The 12,585-nt window shown below is 29.6% G+C and overlaps 1 protein-coding gene across 1 annotated transcript; it reads left to right on the forward strand.

The window, feature by feature from the left end:
* Nucleotides 1-2,508: 2,508 nt before the first annotated feature.
* Nucleotides 2,509-12,370, forward strand: LOC114368233 (wound-induced proteinase inhibitor 1-like). Its single transcript, XM_028325561.1, has 2 exons — nt 2,509-2,722; nt 12,177-12,370. The coding sequence occupies exons 1-2, from the start codon at nt 2,509-2,511 to the stop codon at nt 12,368-12,370; spliced, it is 408 nt and encodes a 135-aa protein (XP_028181362.1).
* Nucleotides 12,371-12,585: the final 215 nt, after the last annotated feature.

Genomic DNA, 12,585 nt, shown 5'->3' on the forward strand with positions numbered 1-12,585 from the left:
TTTCATACTCTATTCATGAAGGCATACAGTAGCTCTACTCTACTACAGGGCGACTCAATCATGACCCTAAGTCCCTAACCCTTGTGATAAAATTTGCCTCATAGTTCATTCTAGCACAATACTAACATTTAGTATGTTTTGGAGAAACTCTAACTTGCATTCCCAAAACTAGTAATTCAGGATAATTTTCTTTTTGATTGACTTGGCATATATGGAACTAGTCCTTTTTTGTATGCTTTGGTAACTATGAGTTAGATTAACCCCAACCCCAAGTTCATGATATTGCTTCTAATTTTGGTCTTTGTTGCATCTCACCTAGCACTTGTATGCCCATATGTACATCTTCTTTTACATAAAACATTATAGATAATTTACTCCAACCAAGTAATTTAAACAATCATGGAAGCATCTTCATAGTTTATGATATTGTAATTTAAACGAGTTTGGAACCATTTTCATAAATTAGGCTTAGTTCAAACTTCAAAATCCCAAGAATTGTCGGATAACCCCTCATTTCTAGACATCAAATGTTGTAAACAACTGCTTTAATGAATTAGGTATATGTGTATCCTGCCTGATATAACGGAATTGTTTGAGGTATACATGTTTATTATTTTGTATCTGTGATATACTGAAGTGTCTATGTAAATTTCCTTGTATCTTATATTAGGCATTCAAGCTGGGAAAAAGTGACAACTAATATAACAAGGACAAAGATAAAATTAGAAAGATACATATACACGAAGAGTATTGATGGATGCTTCAAGAACAAAAGATGGTTGTCTCAATAATTAGCACAAAGGATACTACTATCAACTACCAAGTAAGGACTTGTGAAGGAAGACCTAGTTTGACAAAATTTGATAACCCAAAGTCTATAGCTTTCAACTGATAACTTTCATCCTTTTTAGCATACAAGAAATTCTGAAGAAAATGGCAAGGGGGTTAGAATTATCCTTGAAATCTTGAATATATTTGTTATTCATTCATACTATACAAACAAAGGGGTTTATATGGGAAAACAATTTCTTCATGGAATTTATTTTGCTGTAATTTACTTTGTTTTTTAAATACTAAAACCTATGTCGAATAAGCTAGTTTAATGCTTGGGTTGTGCCCAAGTGACTGGTGAACTGAATGAAACAACAAAAAGTTATGTCATATATTCATGGCTTATATTGACCTATATATTGCAACTGAATGATGTATGAAACCAAAAGGGAAAAGAAAAATCAAACAATTTTCTTTGGGATTTCTTTGGGAGGGGGTGTAAAATTAAGACAGTTAAATGAGTAACCCATCCATGCCCCGCTTAGCATTTCCATACTAGGGTATTAAGATGAATCTTTGAAAATGTAGCAGATAGGCTTTAACCATATGAAAGAAATGGATACAAATGTGCTCACCTCTGGCTTAAGATCTCGGTGTACCACACCTTGAAGATGACAAAATGCAACAACATTAAGTATCTATACCATGACAACCTTTGCATCATCTTCTGAGTATTTCCGTCCTCTAAAGAAGAAATCAACCATATAGTTAGTTAGTGGCAAGGTGCAATTCCAAAGGTCAATTTTTTTTATTTTTTTATTATCGTAATTAGAAAAGGAAAAGCTGGTATTTTATGAATACCTTGATAATATCATATCTAAGAGCTCCCCCCCTTCACATAACCTGAAATGTCAATAGGATCCAACCAATTACAAAATCATCAAAGAGCAAAAAATATCAATAAGCAATGGGCATTTTGTCAACAATTTTTTTATAACCTAATACATAGTGCTGGTGTCACTAAAAAGGTTGTATTATTTGAGGTTAGCACAAGATATTTTATTTGAAATAAAAAAAAAAGAAGTATTATTAAAGTTTACTAGGACAGCCACAAAACACTACTGTTACAATATACTTTAAAGAGGAAACAGGCATCCCAAGCTTACTCCATTACAATGTAGACATTATCTTGGTCTTCAAATGCATCGTAGAACTATATCAGATTGTTGTGTCCATTCAAAGCTCGAAGTATTTTCACCTCCCTTCTCACATCTTCAAAGCAATTGTTGTAGTCATCTGGCAACAAAAGGGGTGAAGATCAAAACACAATCTTTATACACACAAATCACCAAAACGAGATAAAACCCTAAGTTTAGTCAAGCAAATGTGTGGGAACTCAACGACTAAAGCAGTATTGCCATGTGTACCAAATGGTGAATCAAAAGTGTTAACCTTTGAAATGATTAAGATTAAGGATTGATGATTAAAGGTTAAAAGATTACCTTTGCTTTTGGTATCACCTTAACAGCTACTTGTTGACCCTTGAGCTCACCCTTCTTGAACCTAACAGAACAAGTGTACCCAAAATGCCCTCGACCCACTTCTTCATTAACCTCCAACCTTCCTTTAAAATCAAATGCTTCCTCCTAGTCTTTGGGGCAATCCTTGGTGTGGGCACTGCTCTTGACGAACTGGACGTCCTTGATTTGGGAATCGCCGACGTAGGGTCCGACGACGATGTTGGAGCTGGGAAGGACCGTGGAGTCATCGACCTTGTCGGGTTCAATGCCCAGAGGGATCAATAGTTGGGATTCAAAGGAAGAAGAAGGAAAAGGGTTAGTGGTGGGGGTTTTGGAGGCATTGCTTGAATGGGAAAGAGGGTGGCGGAAGGAGAAGAGAGAGGTGGGGGTTTTGGAGGCGTTGCTTGAATGGGCTGTGCACGACACTGAAGGTTATAGCTAGGGCTTTTTTTGTTTTCAAAATTACGACGATTTTTTTACTAAAACCCGTCATAAATTTTATTAGATATAACATTCTAAGATGATTTTCAATAATCGTCTTAGAATGTGCGTCGTAAAATACATTTTTTTATTACAATAATTACAAAAATGTCACCGTTTCACTTTCTAAGGTGGTTCCAGAGAACCATCGTAGAATAGATGTCATAAAAAAAATTAAATTTGTAGTAGTGAGTAAAATAAATTTATCATATATGACGGGTTATAATTGAATGATGGTATAAAATAATTTTATAAAGAAAAAGATTTATGCATTTACATTTAAATTTACTATATAAAATAATTTTACATAGTTATTTAATCTCAAATTATCATATATATGAAAAGTTTGTTGATTTTATAATAATATTTTCCTCCCAACATGATTTATTTCATGTCGAAAGATTAATTAGGAATTGAACCCTAGACTATTTGATTAAGAAACATAAATTATTATCACTTGTGTTAGTCGTTGTTGATTAACTAGTATTAAATGAAGATTCAAGATTATCTTTTCTTGGAGCCTCAAGTCACAACGTTCATTCTCTTGAAGTATCATATATACAGGAGTCATTCATGAAGAAAAATAAGGTCTTGTTGTGGATTAAAGAAGTTGTCAAACATGTTTTTCTTCTTTCATTCGTTTATGAGTTTCATTGTATTAGTTTCTTTTTTTAAAAAAAAAATAGAGAAAACTTATTATATATCTTACGAAATATATTAAACCTATCCTTCCTAAACTTTGTTTTTGATAATAGCTTGGATGTGAGAGTGATTTAAAGTCTGAAGAGATTTGAAGAAAGAATAATTGGATGTGAGATCTAGTTAGAATTTGAGATTTTTTGCTTTATCCTTAATATCATTAAAATATCTATTCAGCTTTAGGGTTGCTTGTAAAGTTGGTTTAAAGGTTGATTATGCTTAGAAAAAGCAAAATTTGTAATTGCAGGCTAATGGTGTTTACTTTTTTTTTCTTAAGTCATGATTATTTTTTCCTTTGTCCAATGAGCAATTTCTTAGTTTGTCTATTTAAATTCTAATTGTCACACTCTATCAAAGTTGTGTTGTTGAAATATATCAGGTCAATTTTGTTCTTTTTTGTGTGAGGTTTCTGATTTATAATTCACAACCTTTATCTTTACGCCGTTGTCTGGTAGTCTTACAGCATTGTCTGTTCAGTCTGTTGCTTAGTCTGTTATAGGTATTTGACAGCTTTAGTTGTTTTGCTTAGTCTGATGTAGCTGTATAATTTGTTTTATTTTAATTTTATTTGTTTGCACAAATTGGAGTGTTCAACATTAACCTCCTCTTTAAAGTGAGCAGATATCAAGTTAGTTTGAGTGAGCTAATGACTAAATTAATAAAATTTAATATATGCAAAGTTATTAAAAAATTAATTTTATAAAAAAATATTTACGAAGTTAATTTCTCGTCATTAAAATCATATTAAATAATGTATTTTTACGTGTTAACATTTAACAGCACTTTTGCTATCAATAAAACAATGAGTTCTTTATGGTTATTCAACAAGAAAGACAAATGTATTTGTTCTAATAGATATTAGATTGTGGGGGTAATGAAGGAAACGAGAAATGGACAGCGTTGATATTCATTGCGATTTATATTTTGATATCTTGTACACGAGGAGAAAATATTCATGATAATAATTGATATTTGAATTAAAATTTAGTAATAAAAATGGATAAATAATCATTTTCGCTTCTGAACGTGTAGATGGCTAACAAATTCATCTTCGAAAGATAAAAATTCAAATTTTAACATCTGAAAGTGAAAAAGTGTAACAAATTCATTTATGTGTTAACTTTTCGTACGTTATTATTAATGAAAAAACCTACTTGACACATTTAGAAACAAATTTGTCATCATTCTACATATTCAGGGATGAAAATAAATATAATTTAATCTTCATATTTCCTCCCTTTTAATCGTTGTAAGCATAATATTACACTAAACACTTAAAAAAAAAAAGAAAACAAGCATAAATGAAAAAAAACATAATAATAAACATAATATTGATTAATAAGCATAATCTGTCTTTAACAAAATCAAGTTGGGTCTCTTTTTTTTTTGTAAGGATTAACTTAATGACAATGTATTTTTGTTTGAGTCTCATATTTTTGGTAAGATACTGTCACATTAAAGCTTTCATGACAATATACACATTATGTTTATTAATCATATGATGGTTATTGTTATATTTTTTCTAACTTATGCTTGCTTTTCTATTTTTTTAAGTGTTTAGTGTAATGTTAAACTTGAAACAATTAAAAAAGGAGAAAAGATGAAGATTAAATTATATTTGGATAAATAGTCATTTTCGTCTCTGAATGTGTCATGTAGCATTTTTCATTAACCGTAGTAGACGAAAATTAATGGATGGATTGATTTGTCGTGATTTTTTCACTTTCTCGAACTAAATTTGAATTTCTGGGGATGAATTTGTGAGCGCTCTACACATCCGGGGACGAAAAATAACTATTTATCCTTAAAAAAATAATGTAAGGTAGTTGATAAGATGTTTATTTTTGTTAGCTATATTTTATAAAACTAATTGAAAATCTAGTTAATAATTAAATTTTATTAAACTAGATTATTAAATTATAAGTATTTTTTATAAAATTATCTATTGAATTACGGGTGTTCTCCTTCAATTGTCCCTCCGGAACTTTGTAACAGGCGGTCAAATTGTCTCTCCATAATTCGTGATGTGAATTTTGTTGTGTTGCGTATCTATAGGAAATTAAAGAAAATTGTTGTTTTGATGGTTAGCTAAGTTAAGTACCATGGGGTGGGGGGATTCTCTTCCGGGTTGTATTATAGAACCTTTCTCTAGGGACAATTGAAGGGGAACAACCCATGGTATCTTTTTGTGGTTTATGGTTTCGGTTTGGTCCCCCTATGACGCTTACTAGCTCGTTGTATTTTTTTCTTTTTGTTTCATTAATAAACTAGGTTGTGTTGGGTGGGAGCATTAGGATCGCTGGTACTAACCTAGTTAGATGAGTGATTCTAATGTGATGCAATTTTACCTGTTTTTCTTAAAAAAGTATGGGTGTTCAAGTTTAAATTATCCAAAATAAAAATAGAAAATCAATAAAAAAATTAAAAATTTGTGCCACACTGTTATTTGCTGGATTCAATTGAATTGATTTATGGTTATATCGAGCGGTAGAATTCGGTTTGTGGTTGGTGTCTACAAAACTCAATTGATCAAACCAAACTAAAAAAAAAGGTTTATTCAAACTAATTAAATCTTAATTAATTAACTTTAATTAAGATTCCTCTAAAAACTCTAATTAAGATTAGGTTCTAGAAAATACCAGGCATGATATTGATAAAATTTTTATATCTTTATTATAATATTTATTGGTTACAAACAATAATATATAATATAGTGACTAGATTCACTTTTGGCAGGTACTTACATGGATGAGAATTTGGTACAATTTTATCATAGAATGTTCAATCATTTAACAAGTTTTATAGATTCTTATTAGCAATTTTTTAATATATATATATATATATATATATATATATATATATATATATAAATTTGATTGAAAAGATAAAAATCAAATAGAGAAATTTTAATGAAATTATTATTTTTGTAAAAATTGCAAAACCTGATCCAAATCAAATCATAAAAGATTAATTTAGTTTGATTTGTATTTAATATTCTTTAGGTGGATTCATATTTGATAAATTCAAACTAAACCGAACGAAATCACATATATTTCTTATATTTGGTTCAAATGACGTTTTAATAAAAAATCAAACCTAACCGTATTGCGAAAAACCTTATATCGAAGTAGCTAAAAATTTAAAATGATAAAATTAAATATATTTATGTGATATTTTTATATAATTTTGAATTTATTTTATTGGTAAAAAAATATTTTGGGATATTTTTAATTTTAATTAATTTCACCTTTGCAGTATTAAATCAATATTATGGTATTTAACTTTTAAAAAAAGTAAAGTACAATTATGAGGGAATAAAAAGTCCAATTGCTTCATAGAGAGGGAATTGAATGGAAAAAAAAGTAGCTCCTAGTATGGTTAAATGTAAAAAAAGTAGCTCCTAGTATGGTTAAATGTGTTTTCATTCATTTCCACCTCTGCAAGTTTTTATAGCTATGACAACTTTTCAATTCAAATCAATCTCCTAGTTAAAACAAGTCATTTTGAACCACGACAACATTATCCTTTTAAAATTATAATGTACTCGAACAAAATTTGATTATTAGAATTTAGGAAGATGATTTTTTTTTTTACTTCGATTGCATGTAATTGGTTAGGTATATAACCAATGTAAATGTAATGTTTTCTTTTACATCAATGATGCATATAACTGATGTAAAAAAGTTATACATTAGGTTTGGATATTCAAATTTACTCTTGACTCAAAGGAAGTAATTTTCTACTATAGTTGCTCAACGCAAATGTCAACTAGTGATTTTTCAACATAAAGAAGGATGTGTATTTAATGCAAGCATTAAATGTTACAACAATAAAAAACTTCATACGTGAGATCAAGTGAAGAAATCTATCTGTTTAGAGAGACAACAAACACTTGAAAATGAATGTTTATAAGTACTAGAAGCTTTGAAGAAATGAGACAAGATGATGTGAACCTGATTAGGAGCGGATCGTTTGATACAGGCTACGGAGGTTTGGATGACGCCACTTCTGGTGAAGGAAGATAAGTCAGGGTAGACGCCACAAGGATTACCTTGATAAGTCTGAGATTGGTTCAACAAGGAACTCAGAGAGAAATTCTCACCAAATTATCAAATGTCAAAAGTTTCTTTTATTGAAAACAAAAACAAATACTTATAGTGTATCTGAACAAAAAGATAATAATAGACATGGGCCTTCTAAACAGTTTGGGCCAAAATTACAATAAAAATAAATTATAACTAAAAACTTATTTAACTTGAGCCTTCAAATTAGTTTGGGCCTTCAGCAACAATTAATAGTCTTGATAATGTCTCTGTCTCTGGGCCTTCATCCTTCTCCACTTGGGCCTTCATCCTTCTCCACTCGGAGGCTTTGTCCTTCTCCACTTGGGCCTTCGTCCTTCTCCACTTGGGCCTTTAACCTGTATTTGGCCAGTTTCATGATTCTCATCATTATGAGTAGGAGCGGATCGCTTGATACAAGCTGTAGAGTTTTGGATGACGCCACTTCCAGTGAAGGAAGATAAGTTAGGGTAGACGCCACTTCCGGTGAAGGAAGATAAGTCTGGGTAGACGCCACAAGGATTACCTTGATAAGTCTGAGATTGGTTCAACTAGGAACCCAGAGAGAAACTCTCACCAAATTTTATCAAATGCCAAAAGTTTTTTTATTCAAAACAAAAACCAATACTTATAGTGTAGCTGAACAAAAAAGATAAAAATAAATATGGACCTTCTAAACAGGTTGGGCCAAAATTACAATAAATAAATATTTTAACTAAAAACATATTTAACTTGGGCCTTCAAATTAGTTTGGGCCTTCAGCAACAATTAATTGTCTTGATAGTGTTTCTGCCTCTGAGCCTTCATCCTTCTCCACTTAGGCCTTCATCCTTCTCCACTTGGGCCTTCATCCTTCTCCACTCGGGGGCTTTGTCCTTCTCCACTTAGGCCTTCGTCCTTCTCCACTTGGGCCTTTAGCCTGTATTTGCCCAGTTTCATGATTCTCATCATAAACCTACCTACTATCATTCCTATTTTTTCTATAAAAAGCTCCATATCTCCTTGTAATATTTTCAAAAGCTCTCAAAATACTTTGAGCATTTCGAGAGACAAGACTAAATGCTTAGATTTCATATCCGTTCGTAAGACGATTAAGATTTAGTTAGTGAACAAATCAAACAACTAATCTTTTAATTTGTATAGAGCCAATAATGATTTTTTAGAACAAAGGATAATGAATTTGTTAAAGCTTAGTGATAAACTTTACTGTAAGAGGCATATGTGATAGTGACAAATACTTGTAACTCATTGAAGTTAGTAAAACTTGGTTGTTAACTAAGAATTAGATGTAGTGTTAGTGGAAGAGATGACCAATATAAATCTTTGTATCTTATATTAATTCTATTTATCTTCTGTGCTAAACTGACCTAGGTTTAAATTTGATTTTGTTTTGCAAAATTTGTTATATCATTTGAATCATTTTTGCAAAAATCTCTTGTCTATTTTATAAAGTTATCCTTCAGACGATAACTTTGTTTTCCAAGGAAAATGCTTTAAAATTTATAAAATAACAGTTCAATTCTCCTTCTTGTGGTGCTTGCTTTTGTAAACAAAAAATGGACAAATTTTTTTACAATGACAAAAAACATATTTTGAGCCTTAAATTATTTAAGTAGCTCTCATAATACCTCACCATATTTAAGCAACTCATGCATAAATTATTAAATTTACTCCAATAATAATGAATTATAGCTTTTACGGTAGACCACCTTGATAACTAGTCCACCATAGACCATAAATTTTAGTCGTTGGATTAATTTCATATCCATATATACAATGGTGGATCCAAGAATTTTCGTTTGGGGCGAAAAAAGTCCATATATATATATATATATATAACCTACCTTTATTTATCTTCATCTTCCAATTAAATTTAAATATTTTTTCAATACAAATTATTAATAGTTAAAAATAATCTTAAATTATAATTTAAGTTCTTCGTTGTAAATTCAAAATATAAATTATATATTTAACTATATTTTTTTATTATCTTATTATTCTTACATAGTATTATCGACTTTGCAAATGACTAAATCTCATTATATTTTTTTTTATTATTTACAAGACTCGAATTCGAATCATTGGTTAAGGGAATTGAGTCTAATATTATTTAGACCAATAACTTGCTAATTAATTATATTTATTTATTATGAATTATAATTATAATCAAATTTATATACTTAAAAAATTATTTATTATTTTAATTTTAATTATATATGATCCATAAACTAAAATACTGATTTATATATATGAATATTACCCCACGATTAAAAAATTTCTGGATGCGTCACTGTATATATATAGTCTTGTTTTGAAGAAAGGGATTTATATTTTATATGAAAAAATAAATGCCATAGTGTGTCCAATATTGATATAAATTATATATATAATATACTATGGTAAGCAATTGTATGAGTAAGAGGCCTTTTAACTTATCTCATAAACATATCCAGTTAGATTAGAAGCTATGTATATAAAGATGTGAACCACAATTCCGCATTAAAGAGTTTGAAAATAGAACACTTGATTACATAAAATTGTAAAAGTTGATGCGAATACCCAATTTTATTCGGGTGCATTTATTTTATTTTCTTTTAAAAAATGTATATTGAAAAGAAAAAGAAAAAAAACAATTAGAGAACATGTGGTGGTTAAGAAAATACGGGATGATATTTCAGTTACAAATAAATCGAAGTAACAATCACTCAACATAAAAAATAAAGCAATTATTAGAAAATAACAGTCATGAAGTCATAAGCCTAGAAATAAGGAGATCATGAGATAGTGAATAAAAGAGACGCACTAATACTTAGAGAAAAAAAGAGGGGGAAAAGTGACAGGATTGAGATCACTAAAATGAAGAGGGAAAAAGAAGGCAGACTCCATCGTTGTTACCATAAAGTCAAAAGCTCTACTATGTGGTTGATCACCATACAACAGTTTTGAGAAAGATATAGATTCATGTACCAGAAAAGTAAAGTAATTTTTCTTCGTTGCAATTTCTCTTTTCTTGGTCTTTTCATTTATTTCATATATTCGAATATGTTTTGCTCTGAAATTTGATTTTTCTTTTTATTCCACGTTACTATGCTTAGCCAATAACAAATTTGGTTTTCATTTTAAATATTGTTGAATGTTGCGGTTTTTTTTTTCTCTTTCATGTTATTATTTTTTCCCCTATTGAGTATATGTGTAGATGGCATCTTACATTTCCCTTTTAAGTATGGTTACTTGGTTAGCATGTTAGGATATTGAAAAGATTTGTTTTGGCTTTAAGTTTTTTTTTTTGTCAATAAAAGGGCATTAAATAATCATCTTTTTTTTAGTTCCAGGTTTTTATCATCAAATTTACTAATTTCACCTTTTTTTTTTTACTTTCCTTTTATAAAAAATGATAAATATTGTTCATTGAAAAATACAGAAAAAATTCCGATTTTGTGATAAATAATCCTTTTAACATTGAGTAACAATTTTACCCTTAATGTTATGTAAATCATAAAATTAAGTTTATAAATAGTTGTTATTTAGAGCCTTTGGTCATAAAGTTGTTTTCCTTTTAAAAATGATATATTTTATTTGAGTATGTATAATTAATAGCATTAATGAATAATAATTATATCTTTAACGTTATTTGATCGTGTGGGTTTAATGACAACTATTTATTAGCTTGAATCCATGAGCAATTGCCTAAAAAATCAAATGTGTTGTTAAAAAATAGTAATAAAAATAAAAATATTTTATTTTGGGGGTAAAATAAATATTTATATAATTATATAATTTTGTGTAATTAATTATAGATACCATTTTAAAGATGTTAATATCTTTCCTGCTGGTAATCGTCTATCGAATCTATCTTTAATCTTAAAAATCATTTTTTTAAGAATTTTTTAATATTTTTCCCTCGTGACAACTTTATTTTAAGTATTCTTATATCATCCCATCGTGATATCGGTTATGACAGTTGACAATATTGTTAACTTCCGGCGTACGTTACTTGTAAGACTATAGTAAAAATAATAATGCAACGTTCAGCAACACATAAAGATTGCCACCAAAACAAACTATAAATACCTCCACATACATATATTAACGCATCTGTATCACAAAAAGAAGAATTTCATTATCTTATCAACAAAAAAAAAAAAAATTTCATTAAGAAAGCAGGAAAAAAAAATAATGTCCGTGATCAATGGTAAATATGTTTACGTGCATATATACATGCTATGAGTTTTTAATTATACTATGCTGCAACAGAGTGTCTCTTGATTTTTAGGTAAAGTTTGGTTAAAAGAGAGGAGGAGAGGGATTTTAAGGAGGGAAAGGAAAGGGAAGAGAAGAGAGAAAAAAACAATACTTTTCTTATTCAGTTAAGAAAAAAGAGAGAAGAGATTTGTGAAGGGGAATCTAATTTAGTTGCCTAATAACATTATGCTTAAATTATTTTAAATTCTCTATTCTCACTTCCAAATCTCTCAAATGTGAGATAGAGACAAAAATCAGATGAGGAATTTAATTAGCTCCTCTCTATTTTGCTCCTCCCCTCCTAAAAATCAAAGGCAAGCTTTTTATAAAAATTTCTTCCTTCTCCTTTGTTTTAATACTACAGTATATATGTTATTATAATTTGATGCTGATTTGTGTGCAGGTAAGTTCTCATGGCCTGAGTTGGTTGGGGTGCAAGGAACGGTAGCGGAGGCTACAATTGAGAGGGAGAATCCTTCGGTGAATGCTATTATTGTGCCTCTAGGATCCGTGGTCACAACGGATCTTCGAAGTGACAGGGTTTGGGTTTGGGTTAATAAAGATGGAATTGTTAATAGAGTTCCAAAAATTGGATAGGAAGTGTTTACACTAAAGCACATCACCATATATGTTCTAATAAGTTATGAATATATAGTAATATTTAAATAAGGAGTTATTTTTCCAATTATGTTCTTTGATTGCAAAAAAATATTTTAAACTTTTAATTATGCTCTGCACAATAAATACATAAATGAATTGTGTTTAATTTTGTCTATTTAAGAAACTAACCCTTATTTTCCTTTTATATATTG

This window comes from Glycine soja, chromosome 9 (genome assembly GCF_004193775.1).
Source record: "Glycine soja cultivar W05 chromosome 9, ASM419377v2, whole genome shotgun sequence".
Taxonomy (NCBI): Eukaryota; Viridiplantae; Streptophyta; class Magnoliopsida; order Fabales; family Fabaceae; genus Glycine; species Glycine soja.

Bases quoted from the DNA above. Each gene is read 5' to 3' on its own strand.
- LOC114368233 (XM_028325561.1), top strand. From the start codon at position 2,509: ATGTTGGAGCTGGGAAGGACCGTGGAGTCATCGACCTTGTCGGGTTCA. The intron at 2,723-12,176 runs GTTATAGCTAGG...ATTTGTGTGCAG, and splicing joins GGCTGTGCACGACACTGAAG to GTAAGTTCTCATGGCCTGAG.